This window comes from Chaetura pelagica, unplaced genomic scaffold (genome assembly GCF_000747805.2).
Source record: "Chaetura pelagica isolate M959 unplaced genomic scaffold, ChaPel_1.0 scaffold708, whole genome shotgun sequence".
NCBI classification, from domain to species: domain Eukaryota; kingdom Metazoa; phylum Chordata; class Aves; order Apodiformes; family Apodidae; genus Chaetura; species Chaetura pelagica.
In genome coordinates, this window is record NW_009954405.1 from 163,555 (window position 1) to 181,235 (window position 17,681).

The 17,681-nt window shown below is 37.5% G+C and overlaps 1 protein-coding gene across 1 annotated transcript in view; it reads left to right on the forward strand.

Annotated features, from left to right (window-relative positions):
- Window positions 1-13,810, forward strand: part of FAM120B (family with sequence similarity 120B) — a 47,651-nt gene extending 33,841 nt beyond the window's left edge. Inside the window, exons 6-9 of the mRNA XM_010004221.1 lie at window positions 4,477-4,683; window positions 8,604-8,712; window positions 9,965-10,078; window positions 13,749-13,810. Coding sequence (XP_010002523.1) covers window positions 4,477-4,683; window positions 8,604-8,712; window positions 9,965-10,078; window positions 13,749-13,810 — 492 coding nt within the window. The remainder of the gene's footprint in view (window positions 1-4,476; window positions 4,684-8,603; window positions 8,713-9,964; window positions 10,079-13,748) is intronic.
- Window positions 13,811-17,681: the final 3,871 nt, after the last annotated feature.

Sequence of the window (17,681 nt, forward strand, 5' to 3'; positions counted from 1 at the left end):
GTCTCTAAGTCAAGATTTTCAAACTGCTCCTACAAGCAAAACTTTTGTTCTTGCAAAGTCTATGATCAGTGAGGATGCACACAAGCACAGAGATAGCCAGAACTTGTGGTCCACAGGCTAAAGCTTTTCTTCTAGAGCAGAAAAAAGCATTATATGACATAAGTCTATGATGATGGCTCTTCTAGCGAAGGTATTTCTGAACTTGTTAGATAAAAAAAGTCGTGGGTGCTGTAACACTTCTCTCGCTCTTTTCAAGTGGGTTTACTCAGCTCAGGCCTTCTAAGCACAATATCAGTAACCTCTGCTGCAATGATACGAGAGGACTGTGAACTTCAAGTTCTATTCTCAGTCTTCAGTTAATATTGGCAAATAGGAAAAGTAATAATTTTCCCCAGACACTGAGAGGGTGGGGAGCTGTTGTTGGTAGGAGCAGCAGCAGGGGCACAGCGCAGGCAGCTGGTGCAGGAGCAGCCGTTCTCATGCCCTCCCTGTCTCTCTCACACAAATGTCATCAGCTGGTGGTAGGAGCAGCAGCAGCAGGATCACAGGGGTGTGTCTCACATGATTCACTGGGGTCCTGAGTTTATAAAAATAGTAAAAAGAACAGGCACAATTTCCAATAAGAACTAATCTCTAGGGTGTAATGCCCTGGAAGGCAAGCCTTCTTTTCTTTTGGAATTTTCCACTTCTCCTCATTGTGACGTCTTTGCATTGCAGACACCAAGCAGTTGTGACCATTCCCATGGCAAAGCAAGTCTGTGGTTTGCCATGTGCGCAGGCTCATTGTTAGAGACTCACTGAGCTTTCATTTTCTTTGTTTTTCATTGCCAGGCATGGAAAATAGAAACTACCCTTTAATGAATGTATTTCCTGTTTTATTAAAATAAAGAAATCACTGTAGATAGTTCTTGCCTTGGACTTACCAATTTTGATTTCTGTTAGAAAAATGAGCCTTACCTGATGTCCACCCCCCTGCCCAATACTTCACTGCTCAGGAAAGTTCTGGATTGATTTCCCTGAGGTGTGTAAAACCTGTCACCAGCAACGTTATTTTATCTTTTTAGTCTGTATGTCTTAACTGTAGTTGAGAATAGCACAACTAGGGTGGTATTGGTGGCTCAGTCTTCATAGTTACTTAAGCAAAAGTAACAATTAGCACCGATGAGAGGAGTACACTGATCTCTAGCATGATACAGCACACAGTCCTCCTCTATATTTTGCTATTTTGTGGATCACCATAAAGCAATTTTTTTCAAATTCTCATTTAGATTCTTGTTTTGCAAATACAAAGTAAGTTGGGTTAATCATATATTTGTATGGGGTATATGCTTAGAGTTTTCAGAATAAAATTAAGATATAAAAGCTTTATTTTAAGATTTATGGCCCAGATGGCATCTAGCATCCACATATAGTGTTAGTAATCTGTTCTAAAAGCTTTTTACATCCTTGGTATGAATGGGATTAAAATGGACAGTAAAAGCATCTCAAGTAAAAGCTCTTACTTTGTGATCACAAACCAAGCAGATTCCATTTTAAAGCTTATGATGATGTGGGCTCATTTCCTTAACAGGTCTTAAGATCTGATCAGGTGATCAGAAATAATCTGGTTAGTGCAATGCAAGAATCTCTCAGCTGCAATGTGATAACTGGCTGCATGCACTCTGACTCGCTGCTTTAGTACAAATAATGCTGGTTCGCTTTAACCGCGTTCTTCTTTCAAGTACCTTTCAGCATTGTTAAATGGTTTGCAAAAACCTGCCATACTTGCCAGAGCAGGAGTGTTATGTGTGTGCACGTAGTTACTAGCCTTAGCTGGCAAAATCATAGAATCAGACAGTGAATTGAAGGGACCTTAAAGAACAGCAGTGAGTCACTGAAACAGTATTTTTAGTATTTTCAGAATTTTCACCTGGCTGAACAGGGAGCTCTTGCAGGGGCTCAGGATAAAAAGGAAAGTCTACCACCTTTGGAAAAATGAGCAGGCAACTCAAAAAGAATACAGGGATCTAGCTAGGTCATGCAGAGAAAACATCAGAAAGGCAAAAGTACAGCTAGAACTCAACCTGGCCACTGCTGTGAAAAATAACAAAAAAAGGGGTTTACAAATACAGTAACAACACAAAGATAGTCAAGGAGAATGTCCACCTTTTATTGGATGCAGGGGGAAAAAATTGCTATCAAAGGTGAGACAAAGGCTTGAGGTACTGAGTGCCTCCCGCAAGCCAAGGTTGCTCCGAGCCCCATCCAACCTGGCTTGAACACTTTCAAGGAGGATGCAGCCACAGCTTCTCTGGGCAGCCTGTGCCAGTGTCTCACCACCCTCACAGTAAAAAAAATTCTTCCTAATATCTAATCTGAGTCTACTCTCTTCCAGTTTAAAACCAGCACCCGTTGTCCTCATGTTCAATGCCTTTATAAAAAGCCCCTCCCCAGCTTTCCTGTAGGCCCCTTCAGTTACTGGAAGGCCACTATAAGGTCTTCCCAGACCCTTCTCTTCTCCAGGCTGAACAGCTCCAACTCTCTCAGCCTGTCTTCATAGAGGAGGTGTTCTATCCCTCTGATCATCTTTGTGTCCCTCCTCTGGACTTTCCCCAAGAGCTCCGTGTTCTTTGATAGCTTACATCTGGAGGCAATAGCTTCCTGAAAATCAATAGCATTGCCCCATGCTGAAAATACTTTTGTTTTAAAGGGAGGAGAGAAGAAGGTCTTGCTTAATGGAGTATGAAGTGCCACTGTCAGAAAAGGACAGGCCTTTCATTTTCTAAATGACTGCTCAAATTAGCTTGTGTTGTCTGCATTTCTCTGTATGTCAGTGGTTTACTTCAGTTGTCTGTATTGGGTGAATTTCAAGTATTGTCATGTTGGGTCAGTGCCCTGGTGGTCAGCTTGATGTCTTTCCAGGAATCACTAGAGGCATAATAAATTCTTCCCAGAGGGCTCAGGACCATCCTGCCTGGTATCTTTTGCCTGACTTATCATCTCTAGGTCCTCTTGCTTTTGCACTGTAGAAAAAGCAGCCAGTGGAAGTACACTTCATATCTTCATGTAGGCTAGGAGAACCCTACTGCCTCTTGCCTGTTATTAATGCAAACCCTATCATGGAAGCCAGTTTTACAAAGTCATTATGCAACAGACTTCAGTTCATTGCATAATATACATACACAAAATGTAAGTCCATGATCAGGTTCTAGCTAAATTCTCCAAATGATTTATTGTGTTTGTGTCTTTTGGAAGAAGCTTACAAAGCTTCATGCTGCTAGCAAAGCTTTCCTGAATTTGCTTTGTGGACCTTAAGGAGGAAAAAGCTCTGATCCTTTAGTAGAGCATTTCACATTTCCTGCTATTACATGTAATTTTTTTTAAAGTAGGGCACTGCTGGTATATGTGCATACCTTAAACCTCTTGGGGATCTTTCAAGGTGTAAGAAGTTGTTATTGTTAGTACTAATGGGCCAACCCTTTCCCTTGTGTTTCAGTCAAACAATTCACAGCTTTTCAGGAGCCAGGGCTAAGACAAATTTGAGCCACATTTTTGTTCCTTTTCTTCTGGACTGTTCTGGATGCTATTCCATTCCCAGTATAACTTACACTGTAAGGAAAACTGGACTGTAGGGATACAGCAGCTGCCACAGTGTTCATGGCCACACTGTTACGAATCCCTCCTAAGTACTGACAGACTGCTTTGATACAGACTGTGGAAAAGGCATTCCTCACTGACGAGCTTTGAACTGTTTACACAATACTTAAAATCACAATTTTCCCTATATTGAATTCAAGGCTTTTGTAGTTTGCTGTGCTCTGCCACAGCAAGATGTTAAATTCACCCATCAAGTTTATTTTGGCTCAGAGTTTTAATTGTCTTGTTGAGTTTCTCATTTTGCATTTTCTGGATGTTGTCATACCATTCCAGTATTTCTTCTGGAGACATCCACGTTGGAGTTAAATTATTTAACTTTCAGGCTACAGTCAGAGAAATTTTGAAGTGTTTAAAATAAAAGCCTGGGCACAATAAACTTTGTTCTGTCAAATCTTATAATTTAAATGATCTCTAAGTGCTGTAGCATTTCCCAGTTGATCAAACTGTGGGAGGTCAATGGATCACTGTACGCATCATTTTATACTCCCAGTTCATGTTTTGCTTTGTTACTGGAGAACTGCTAATGCTTAAGAAATACTACAGAGAATAGCCATTAATTTTGTCTTTCTGTTTTAGTTTTGAATGTATCTGTCTTAAAAACTTGAGTGAGTTGCTGTATTTCTTAAAACAAAGTTCACTTCTTCCACTTTATTGAATAAAATTTGATACAGAATCCATTGGTGAATTCTACTGTGCAATAGAAGACCATCATTGTCACAGCTTTGGGACTGAATCATTTGCTCTGCTGTTCACATGGTTACATGTGATAGTAAGATTGCTAGATTGCTTGTATTTCCCGATTTGTGAGGCCTATCTTTTTGTGTGCATGTGTGTTAACAGCTTGCAGAAGTGGACTCCAGAGCTGTGCATCTTGGTGCTGTCATTCTTCGTGGCCTTACAACTCTGCTCATGGCCAATAGTGCCTGTGGTTTTCCCTTCAGAATGGATGATTTGATGCCATGGGAAGTGTTTGATGGAAAACTTTTTCAGCAAAAATACCAGCGGTCACACCAAGGTTGCTCTTTGGAAGAGCTTTTGGAAGGCAATGTAAGTAATCACATCCTCTTAGACAGTTCTGTATTCTTTGACAAATATACCTGTCCGTGTATGATTCTTGTTTTAATGTTAATATTTACACTGGTCCCCTTCCTTTGTAGTTTTCCTCTCTTCCGTATTTCTTTTTCATCCACTCAGACAGAAGAAAACTAATACTGAGGCTATAAAGGAAGCTATAATTTTACTTCTAGTTTTGTTTCCAATATTCAGAAAATAATATAAAGAAGTGTTGAAACGGTTTTCAGTTTGAAAAAATGAAAATGCCTGTAATGATTTTCTAGTACTAAGATATTAATGAGATTTTTTTTCCCCCAAGATTTTAGGCGACATATTAAGAATGTCTTTAAGCATACTGGGTAGAATATTTGAAGTGTTTAAGAGGGACATTTTTTAAGATATTAAGGAACCTAAAGCTTGAGACAAACTTTTGGTGAATTCGAAGAGGAACTGGAAATCAGAGGAAGGTATAATATCTAGGTATTTTTTTAGAATCTCACCAAGTGCCTTCCTGTACTTCTAAGTACTTATTTAGTTCTCAATCACACTTCAGAAGCTGGAGATTTGTACCATTTGCATGGTATGTTACAGAAAAAACAACCCGGTGTGACTTAAAATATGTCAGAGAGATACCAACAGTCTTGCTGGACACGGGCCTTATTGGGTGCCTTAGGGTGTCATCATCTCCAGGCGCAGAAGTGGGATCTGCCTGCCAGGCTGTGGGAATGCACTAGTGAAGCCTTGGACCACACCTGGCTCGTGCACCACCAGCACAGAATATGTGGAAAGGTACTTAGGTAGATCTGTAGCCATCTCTGTAGATGGCTCTTGCAAACTTTGTCTAATGTGTCTTTTTTCTGTGTGGACGTGAAAATCCGGTATCATTAAATCACTTTCAAAATTTTAACTTTTTAAATGTTTTCACCTGCTGTTGCATATATCACTTGAGGCTAAAACAGTGATTACAGAGAAAAAAAGGATTTGGTTTTGAATTATTTTAATCTCATGCATTCAGATGTTGTATAATTAGTTTCCTTTTCTAATTTTGCGTCCAATGACACAGCATCCTGATCTGGAATGATGAGTGGAACATGGGTGGGGGGGTGGAATATATGTGTTTTCAGCATGGAGGAGGAGAATAATCCTTTCCATATGAAATCAGTAATTTGATTAGGACTTTAGCCTTTACCCAAATCCTGTGGTTCCCATGAATTGGTCCATTGATTTCCCTAGAATTTGGATTGGGTCACTGGTTCATCCAGTTTTCCATGTTGGACTTTTGCAAAATAATAGAGGGTCTAAAGAATAAATAGGAAAATGGGTTCATGTGAAATTGATACTTCTTTTCCATTTGGGTAGAATTCAAGTTTGAGTGAATAACTTCTACAATATGTATTTAAATCTGTACAAAATTTGTAGTGAATGAGAGGTATTTTTAAATGTGCTAAGTAGTATGTTGTAGTTAACATTTTAAAACCTTGATGTGGTCAGGTTAAAGTTATATTTTAACCTGTCTTAGTAGGAGGATGAAGGAAGATGCTTATATCCTTAGAACAGAGTTGGAAATTTGCTTGATCAACTGCAATATCTAGGGTAAGGTTTTTAAAAGCCTGATACTCTAGTTTAAGCAAACACCAGATAAACTGTTCTGTCATGGGGAAAAATAATTTAGCCCTGTGAATTTTTAGAGTAGTTTAAATATCTTTTTCTTTTTTAGGTACAATTTTGTAGTACATATATGGCAGAGATAGCTCCCAGACTAATAAAATAGCTTTCCAGTTTATCAGTTTGAGGCAAGAATCTGTATTTGGGAGAACTGCCAAGAGATGCCAGTTTAGCTGGGGACACTGGCAAGGTAACAAGCATATGTGATTAATTTTTCCTGTTATTATAAGTTCAACTTTAATAAATAAAACTGGTACTTAGTTCCTGGCAGAGTTTAATGTATCGCTGGAAGCCAAGATCTTTCAGCACTTGGTTGTTAACAATCTACCCTTGAGCAGCATAAATCCAATCTGATGATGGCAACAGCACTGTATTCAGAAAAAAGTTACTCTACATGGGGTGTTTTGTTATAGAAAAGGTAAGTAACAGGATAAAACTACTCTTTTTGGTGTTTGCTCCTTGTCTCCTAACATCCCTTCTTTATGATCTGGACAGTTAAATTACATCAAGATGTTCAGGAGATCCAGGAGATCTTGGAATCAATATTTTTTTATTATTATGATGGGCTTAAATACAGTTAATAGCTTTATGAAAATCACAGTATAATTACAATCTTGGTTAAATATTTACATATATACAAAAAATTGTCAGTATTATAGGGTTTGCTTCCCACAGATTCTTGTACAAGGAGAAAAATTATAAATTAAATGCAGTTGATATATTTGTAGGCTAATTTTTATGTAGCTCAGTTCTTTGCAGCCCTAGCAGCTGTTAAAGATAAAAAATGGAAAGCTTCTGATAAGAATCAAAAACAGAACCATATTGCTTTTTTTTCAAAAATATGCCAAGCTTGTATTATGCTAGTTCTCTGGTTTTCATAACAGTAATCATATTAGTTTGTTTATCCACACAGAAAATTGGATATAATAGTCTCATAAAGCAGTGAGGCAATGATATTATCACTCTATTAGCCTTTTTATTGTACTTCTCACTAATGAGTGTGTTCACAATCAATTTTTTTAGATTAAAACCAAATTAGCTAACGCGGTCAGCATAAGTGATATGTTTTGCCCTTTTTTGTCAAGTCCTTTGATCCAACCTTCATAGACACATTCTGAATTTGTTCTCCCAAGAATACAATGAAAGGTTTTTCCCATTCGTGGGTATTCTTCACAGACTGTGGTCAGTTTGTGTGAAAAAAAGATAAAAAATAAAAATCTGTGAGTTTTGCTTAAGGCTCTATAAAGAGGTTTGGTAACTCAAAAAATGTGCTAGGAAAGTAAATGGGAAGGTCCAGGGGTTCAGACTCAACCTCTAACTTGAGAAACCTCTCTAGTTGCTACAGTCTTGCCCATTGCATCTTTTACTTTGTCCTGCAATCCTGTTTCCTCTCTCCTGTTCTCCATCTGCTTTGGTGGTTACAAAACCGAATTGTCATCCTGTAACAATTAGTTCAGTTTTATGAAAATCACAAATGATGCTGTTGCTCTAAGTCTGTCTTTTCATGATTCTTTTCAATGTTTATTACTGCCCATATGTCCAGTACAAATCAATAAAAAAGGATAAGATTGTAAGATCTGATGCTTCTTTGAAGCTCACTGAAATCAATGAAACTTAAAGATATATCACATCTCTCAGTATTGCATCTTTAAATAGCTTCAGCTTGTCCTTCTGACAGTAGACTTTTCTGTAACACCACAAGGTAAATATTTTTATTTAATTCCCCCATTTCTCTTTAGACTTTGTTGTATTTTCTCAGTCAGGAGTTGGGGATATTTTTTAATATTGTGTTAGCTTTTGCTTCCAATACATGAGATTAAGACACTTTGACTGTCACTGGTGTGTTTTCCATGACTTCATCCGTCCCTGTCTGGGCCTTTAACCATCTCTGCCTGAAGTATTGCTGATAGAAGTCTAGTTAAGTACATCTACAGGTGCAAGGTAATAGCATAGGAAACCAAGTGATTTACAGATGTGAGCAGAGAAGAAAAATGAACTTCACTGAGAACGGGGAAAACATTCCTTCTGCACCCTTACTTGTCCTTCCAATAATCCACTTTTAATCATAAAATCATACGAAATGTTTAAACTTTGTTTCCTGAAAAAAGGCAATCCAGGTCTAACACCTTCATACATGTATGAGAGTGGCTAAGACAAGTCTTTTAGTTGTTGTATATGAGATTGATTTCTGCTGCACCTGAAGAGAGACAAGCAGAACAGTAATTGATTTTTAACCCTTTTGTCTGCAGGACTCTTTGTATGCACCCTTCCAAAATCTGAAGTCTTTAATTTGCAAGGCTTGCATGGCTAAGAACAGAAAAATACAGAGCAGACCAAGAGGGAATGGATTTATTACAGGTTGGTATTGTGTTAATTTTCTCAATAAAGTCAATGACCTCAATAATCTTTCATCGGCAGCAACATTTACATAGGCAGCCCATTAAGCTAATTAAGAATAAGATCTTTCTCCAAGAAAACGAAGGAGACATCTAAGAAAATATTTCCTGGTTTTAGGCATTCGTGTGGATTTGGTAACCCAAGTATGGATAAAATAATAATGGAATCTAGCTATGTAGTTGGTGGAATATATGCAGTGAATGAAATATTCTCTTACAGAAACATCATTGCTAAATAGTGACTTCAGTCACTCAGTGACTAAAGTTATTTTTATAGGAGGAATTAGATGACTCAAGAGTTTTTTCTTAGTTTTCCTCAGGGGAGCTGTTTTAGTGTTGATAGTTGAAGGTCTGAGTGAGGCATCAGAGAGAGAATGCTCCTTATTGGACTGACTGATATAGTTCAAAATATAAGAAAGCTTTGGGGCAGCCTGGAGAAGGGCACTTTTTTTCGCCAAAGACCTTACACTTTTTTCCCCCAACTTTATGACTCACTTTACTAATGACGTTTGTTTTCCCTGCCTGATGTGTGTGACTTTCAGGGAAAAAAATCTAAAAGTTTTTCAGCATCCTTCATGGATCAGCCTGAATGTTGAAACTTTTGAGGTTTTGAAATCATTCACACTGAATCTCAGTGTTTATGCTGGTACTGTATTTATTACCTTCTTAATACCTGATTGGTTACAATATCTGTGAGGATAAAAATTGCCCCTTCCAAATTTCTTGAGCAAATTACATCAGACAGACTGATATTCTGCTAGTTCAGTACTTTGCAGTATGTGACAGCAGTACTGGTGCTGGACATTAGAAACTAAGGGTATGTGTTGGTGATATGTTTATGATACCAGACCTTGTTAGCATCTGCTATTGCTTGAGAGCTGTGCTTAGCCATTTTAATTATGATTTGTGATTCCAGTTTGGACAGAGATTCCAATTTTGTTTTAATGACTACAGTCTCCAAATCTGTATCATAAAATGTTGGTCTGGTTTCTAAATACACTTGTTAACAGCTTTGTAATCATGATGGACACAGATGGAAAGGAGAACAAGAACTATTCTTATTAGACTGACTTTAGTTTGGAAAAATAATAATTGTGAACAAATATTTAGGCATAAAACTAATAAATGTTTTCTGAAAAAGAATATGCTGTCTCTCTTTTTCTTCATTTAATCTTATATAAAGTCAGAGTTGCTTACTAAATACTGTTTTTCAGGAACACAGCAAAGAGAATTTGATCCCAGGTTCCAAGGAGCACATGGAAGTTCTTTTGTTCCTTCATATTATAACCAGATGGGGGGGTTCATAAGAAGAAATCCTCAACCACAAGGTAAAAAGTGTTCTCATGTGTGTTCCAAATTGTCTCCGTCAACAGTATAACAGCACTATGTCTATATGCAGTTTGTGTTTGTATGTATGCAGTTGCTCTGTGACTACAGCAGCCAGCAACAAAAGTTGTAGCAGTTACAGTTGTGTCCTGCCATTGCCAAAACCTAAATCTGTGAGGTGAGTGTAGCATTACAATGTGGAGTCATCTTTTTCACCAAGTGTTCTGGGTAGAAAAGCCCTCATGTGGTATTTAAACTTTTCAGGCTTAATCTGTTGCTGAACTGAGTTTAAAATTCTAATAGCTCTACAACTGATTGGCACGGCTGCCCAGAAATGTCTGTCTGAAGTCTTTAGCTGCAGATCTTAGTTCATGCTTCAGCAAAACACTTAAGTATATGAATAAAGTTAAACATTAAGTGGTTTTCTAGATCATAGTCTCAGCTTCCAAATCATAGCCTAAGTAATACAAATGCAAGTCCTGTCTTGGCATTGAAGTCATTCACCAATCTCACTTCTTGAACAGAATAGACATTTCAGTGAAGCATCACTGTAGCTAACACTGTTGAGTTGACATAATTCCCTTTTACTTCCTCATTAGTATGACTTAAAGCACATACACAGAAATAAAAAAATAAGCTAGAGAAGTGTCTAAGAAAGATAAATTATTTTATTAAGTCTACAAAGTCTACATTTCTTCTGTATTGCCATGTGAGGTTTTCAAACAGGATTGTTGATATGATATGGGAGGATAAATAATAAATAAATACAATAAAGTCTTTAGTGGTAGCTGCCACTGTTGTATGCTTGAAAGTGAGATACTGTCATTTAATTCACAGATAAGATTGTTTGATCGTGTATGTAAAATATAAAGCTGAATTATAGCCTGTGTATGCTGGTCACTGTTACTGTGATCATCTCAAGAAGCCTGCTGTTCAGGGGTCAGGTCTTCTCTGCCCAGCTCCAGAGATGTTGGAAGTAGATGTATTCTGCAAAGTATGTTCCACTGCAACTGTGCTGTATTCTAAGTGTGTTACAGTATAATTATTAAAACATCTTTGGTTATTCTATACAAGCCCTACTTAATACCCTCAGCATGATCTTAAAACATCATCCTGTAAGTGCAGTTAAATTTCCTCTAAGTAAAATAGATTTATTGGGAAAATATATCTGTCCTTACAAGAGATGTGCAGAGTTTCAGAGCTCCTGATCTGCCAAGATGATAGAATCAGAGAACCACAGGATGCCAGACTGGAAGGGACCTTCAAGGATTGTTTGGTCCAGCCTTTCTAGGTAGGAATTGATCTCGTCTCATTTATATGAGATAGCCCAGCAACTTGTCAAGCTGAGTCTTATAAGTGTCCTCATTTTGATGAAGATGACTCATTTTGACAAAGTTTATTTTTCTTAAACTTACTTACATTAAGGCAGGCATTTGTGTTGCTTCATTATGTAGTTGTCTTTGCTATGTGTGTGTCTCACCAAAGAGAGGGAAAAAAACAACAAAAAGGAGCAATTTTGTGATCCATGATAGTGTACACGATAAAACTTCCTAGGAATGTTACTGATATTTATTTATACCATCCTTTATATATCTTCCCATGGGATACTGTTATGGTTCCTGGTGAGGCATATTGTATATGAATCACTGGATCAAACAAGTTAAAAAGTAATGGAACAGTAACCCCAGGACCCAGATCTTCTGTGTCAGGAGTGTACCTAATGATTAGGCAGGCTTTGCTCTCTCTTATCAGTTAATGTTTAAGAATTCCATGGCAATGGCTTAGCTTCAGCAGTGGAGGAAAGAGAGCCTCCACCCAGAAAGCATAAACTTAAGAAGCACTGGGATGTCTCTGAGATGATGGTTTGAATTCCCGCGGGCACAACAAAAGTTAGGCATCCCTCATTTTGTGGTGATTACTAACCACTGATCTGTTGTAATTAACATCTCATTCTCTAGCTGTGTTTTCAGAGAAGGGAATTCAGCTGTAGGTTTGGGAGATTTGAGAAGGTTGGTTTGGGGTTTTTCTGGTTTTTTTTTTAATTTTCTTTTCTATCACAAACTGACTGCATCCATGAAACTCAGAGCAGGATGTGTAAGCCTCACAGGGAGGTAGATTTTTCCTTATTTGTTCCTTGTTTGTTAATATAGGAGACTTCCTGTTTAGCCTCCTGACTTTTGTGTGTCCCATTCTGAATGTCTGCCCATTCTGATGCTTGTTAAACAGATTGTTGGTATCTAATTTAAAACTAAATTTGGACTTCTGTTATTGAGGTATAAAAATTTTCATTTTAGTACTTCATAATCTGTGTGCTTTGAGTATAAAAGTCTTTCCTGAAGTAGCATGACTTCCCAAATTCTAGGTTTTTGGCTGAAACACCACACCACATGCCATATAGTCTTTCAGTAGATGGAACTTCATTAATTAGCAGTTAAGACCACTAATACCTGGTTTTGAATTACATTGTTACATCATTCTCCAAACAGCTAAAAATAAACTGAGCACTAAGAACTATGGAAATCATAATGGAATATCATGTATCTCACTCTCTTCAGCAGTCCAGCTGATAAACACAGGTATTTTTTGTCATAGAATACAAATTACCACTTAGATCTAGATCAACATAAAAAGATCACAAAAAAAAAAATAAATTGACCTTATCTATACATTTTCTTATAGACCTTTATAGCTATATATTTTAAAGCTTCAGTGATACTGACAATGATTCTCATACTACTGTTTGAAAACCAGTCTGAAAAGCAAGCTGAAGATAAGGGAATGAGACAGGGAAGAGAATGTTGTAACAGCTACATGAAAGGCTGAAATCAAGGATACCCTAACACATTAGGAATAGTGAAAGATATTGGTAAGGATATAGAATTTTTGCCTGTGATAAGTTAGACACCAGAACTCTCTGTATGATGGACCCAGGGGAGAGATGAAGACATAATGAGTAAAAGCTGTCAGAGAGATAGAAGTAATGGATGATCATTTCAGCCATCAGTCATCTACCACCAGACTCATTAACAGTGAGATGAGAAACTAGTGAAGCATTTTGGCGATTTCATACTTGCACTTAGAAGTTGTTGGATTTGGGGTCAACTATATTCTGCCTAAGGAAATTATGTTGTCTCCACAAAAATGGTTTTGCTTTCTTTCTTTTCATCCACCTTTGACTTGTTTTTCTTCCATCTCTTTTTTAGAAAAGAAGAGAAAAAAGAAAGAGGGCAACTTTTTATTCTATACCTAAAGCTATAACTTTGAATCTATACCTAAAGTAATATTGTGCACAGCCATACTTAAACCAGTATGAAAATGTTTGTTAATATTGCTTATGTCAGGTCTCAATAGAGTATTTTCCTGAATTCACACGGTCTGATCAGTCAACCACAGTGTATGACTTGTATGATTCACTATCCCAACCCATTAATTAGACTAGATTTGAAAGATACAGTGACCCAGGAGCTTTAAGAAGAGCAATTCCACCATGGACTTCATCCTCCAATATCTCAAAACACTAGCCATAATTATATACCAACTGGAGAGGAGCATTTTCTTTTTTCAAAATATACATAAATGTAATTATTTTCTTTTTTGCAGACCATCTGAATAAGCCTCTGTTGTCCTGCTTTTATACTAATTAAATATACTTAATTCCTCTCCTACTCCCAGGTAGAGAATATAGATTGGGACATCCAGACCAGACAGGACGATTCCACCTTCCTCCTTGGTAAAGAACCCCCGTGCACAGGTAGCAAACTGAGATGATGGGATAGTTACCCTTGAGTTTATTTTTGTCTGTGAGAGTCTCTTTTTACCAACTTTATAAAGTAACTGAACCATGTGACTTCAGAGGAAATTACTTGAAGCTGAGGGTATTCAGCCTGTTTATCACTTGTCATGTTAGGTCTAAGCTTGCTGTGAGACCAGGATCACCAAAACCTAAGTTAAATATGCCAGATGAAGCATTTAAGCATGTTAGTGTAACTGCATTGTTTTGTCCGTTTGACACTGGAAGATAGGAAGGTTTTTTTACAACTTCATTAGATATTACTGACTACAAGTTTTAAGACTTACAGTTTAAGTTTTACATGTTTTCGTTATAGTTGTTTATGGAACAAGAGTTTGCTCACCATGGTGAATGTAGGAATATCCAGGCTGAATTGTGGTTTGTGTCCTGACTGTGGCTTATATATTTACCTTAAGGGTTATACCATTGTTAATGAAACCTGTTGAAAAACATGGTATCACTGATGTGAATATCATCTGCCATTGAAAATAAAACCTTCATAATGCAGTGCTTTCTTTCAAGAGCCAGAAATTGCTATTACTTCTGGCACTTCCAGTTAAGCAACATTTCTATCTATTCCGGCTGACTGCAAAGTGAACCTGATTTGCTGCTGAGGAGAGAAAGTATCTAAGTCTTGTTGTGCTTCACTTCTGTAATAAATAATACTTACCTATTGGAACTAAGTATTTCTTTCTGTCCATAGTTTCAGTTCAAACACATATCTTCTGAATGATCTCTTCAAAATGAATATATTTCACTTTGTGATTCAATTTCAGTGATGTATGTGTTTCTTTAACATTAATTTTAAATACAATGAATATAAACAAAGAAATTTCAAATAATAGAGCACACGCAATTTTTAACAGCACCGTAGGATCATATATTGGTAAACTGGTACCACAAAAGCCTCTCTTCAAGTTATTACTTGTGTTCTTTAAGAAGCAGTTTTAGGGATTACAACAGCTTTCTTATTTCTCCCCTTTGCATGCCCATTCCATTAAAAATAATCAGAGGTACTTTACTTAATTACTGTCTTCAGGCAAAAACAAGTTAGGCAGTTATGTAGAAATCCCATATACATGAAGTGTAAAAGTTGTATTAGAGGGAAAAAATGTCAACAACACTTATGTCACATGGAAAGTGAGTGACTTAGAACCATAGCTGTCTCTTTACTGATCTGCATCTCAACCTAATCCAGAATTGTCTCCATCTATGTAATCTTCAACAATTGCATGCTTCTCTTAGGCTTCTAGCAATCTTTGAATTGGGTTGGCTCAAGTGGTTTGGAATCACAGTATCTCTACTTTTGTACTTAAGCATTTTCAGTACATTAAGTTATAGAATAACCTCTGTTATTCTCATATGGGGAGTATGTGACGAAAAAAAAAAGTTAAAGCCTGATGTCCTGTTCATGCTCTCAAAAAAGACTGAGCAGCAGAAAAAGAGGATATCCAAAGACAGATCAGGTTTTGAAATCTGATACAGTTTGCAGATTTTCATAACAGCATGTTTAGTTACTGAGGAAGATGACTGTTCCAAACAGTGATGTCAGTGGTGTTGCACATGGATAAAACTTTGTATTTATGTAGAGAACTGTGGCCTTAATGTTCATCTTGTTGGAAAGTCCTTTCTTTTGGATAATTTTTCCTTTTTGTTTTGAATAATATTGATTAATATCTTGTTAGCACAGTTCTCATAATAATCTTTCTAGAATTTACTCATACAGAAACTGTATCTCAGGCTTCTTACGGTATTACTGCTGGGATTTTTTATTTCTATAAACATTCCAACCCAAACCATTCTGTGATTCTATAATTAACACATAGATAACTAAACCCAGGATGCATAATTATGGTAGTTTAATCACCTGCGTAATACAGACCACAAAATCTTATCCTCTATCAGGCTGTAACTTCTAAACTTGTTTCAGTGTTGATGTTCACTGTGTCTTATTTGGCCCCTCACAACTGTTTCTCTTTTAGATCACCCAGGTGAACCTACTTGTTAGTGGAAGTGGATGAAAATGGACAAAAGAACAAGATACATTTTTATGAAGTGCTGTATGCTGAAGATTGTAAAAACTTCATCAGTAATTCAAGACTGGTGGTGGGAAGGCTCCAATCAGAAATTTGTCAAGGCTCATTTTCAGTTCCATTTTATTTTGTATAGTTTTTTTCTAGCCTATAGCTTAGAGAAGCAAATTATGAAATGTTGTGAAACAATTATTATATCATTTAGGTTCCAGTAGTATTGTTTGGAGAACTTTACAAAAATCTTGTTGACTCAGTTACAAAAAATGATTGTTAAAGCACTGTGTCTAAAAAGCAGAGGCCAGTCCTTGGTGGTGAAGAAGGATGCAAAAATTGAACTAATTAATGTGGGGTTTTTTGTCAAAACTATTATGTCTTTTCTGTTAAACCTTTCTGCTCTGTGAGGATGAAAGTGCCCAGTCTCGGCCAAAAAGGGTATCTCTGAAGTGTCTACAACCATGTCAGGGTTAAAAAACTTTCCTGTCATGTAACTTAGTTTCATAGTACCTCAGTCTTAGAGAATGAGAAAAGGGTAGCTAAAACATGCCAGAAATTCTTAAAATCAGCTTCTATTTTCAAAACTTCTACAGTTTTAATGTCCTATTATATTGGGGCCTTTCAGAGCTGAGTCAAATGCTTAGCCCTCTTCTGCAATACCTACACTTCTCTTCCATATGTCATGAATCATTTACGAAACATTTAAGGTTTATGTCAGACCTTACATCTGTCTTTAGCCTCAAAGTAAAGGTGTCAGAGGGAGTATATATTATATATATACTGACCAGTATAATTTTGGGAGAAGCTTTAAATGAAGAGGAAACTAACAGAGATTTTGAATGCGTTCCATGCATTTTTAAATATTTTTTTTTCCCCTGAATGGCAGCTGTTTGAAGCACACAGAGTAAATTTTTTCCCCTGTTGACATCATTGGTGCATCTTTTGTGAATACTAGTGACACTGTGATTTCGCTCTCTTCTGATAAGGTAGTCCCAATATATCTGGACAGAGTACAGGTAGGTTAATTGGATATATCCTGTGTTCATTTTTACTGGTCTCTTTGCACCTTCAACAAGTTTGCTGATGACACAAAGCTGTGTGGTGTGGAGGAAAGGAAGGCCATCCAGAGGGACCTTGACAGGCTTGAGAGGTGGGCCTGTGCAAACCACAAGAAGTTCAGCAACGCCGAGTGTGAGATCCTGCATGTGGCTCAGAGCAATCCCAAGCACAAATACAGGCTGAGTGGAGAATGGACTGGGACAAACCCTAAGGAAAAGGACTTTGGGGTGTTAGTGGATGAAAAGCTCCATATGAGCTAGCCATGTGCCCTTGCAGTCCTGAAAGCCAACCGTATCCTGAGCTGTACCAAGAGAAATATGGCCAGCAGGTCAAGAGATGTAACTCTTCCTTGTCTACTCCACTCTCATGAGACTCTACCTGGAGTGCTGTGTCCAATTCTGGAGCCCTCAGTGCAGTTGGCTCATGACACCTGGACTTGTTGGAGCAATTCCAGAGGAGTGCCACAAAGATGATCAGATGATAGGAGCACCTCTCCTGTGAAGACAGGCTGAGAGAGCTGGGATTGTTCAGCCTGGAGAAGAGAAGCCGCCAGGGAGACCTTGTACTTCCAGTACCTGAAGGGACCTACAGGAAAGCTGGGGAGGGACTTTTTACAAGATAGTGATAGGACCAGGGGGAATGTTTTCAAAGTGAAAAAGGGGAGATTTAGATTAGATAGTAAGAAGAAATTCTGTGAGGGTGGTGAGACACTGGAGTGGGTTGTCCAGG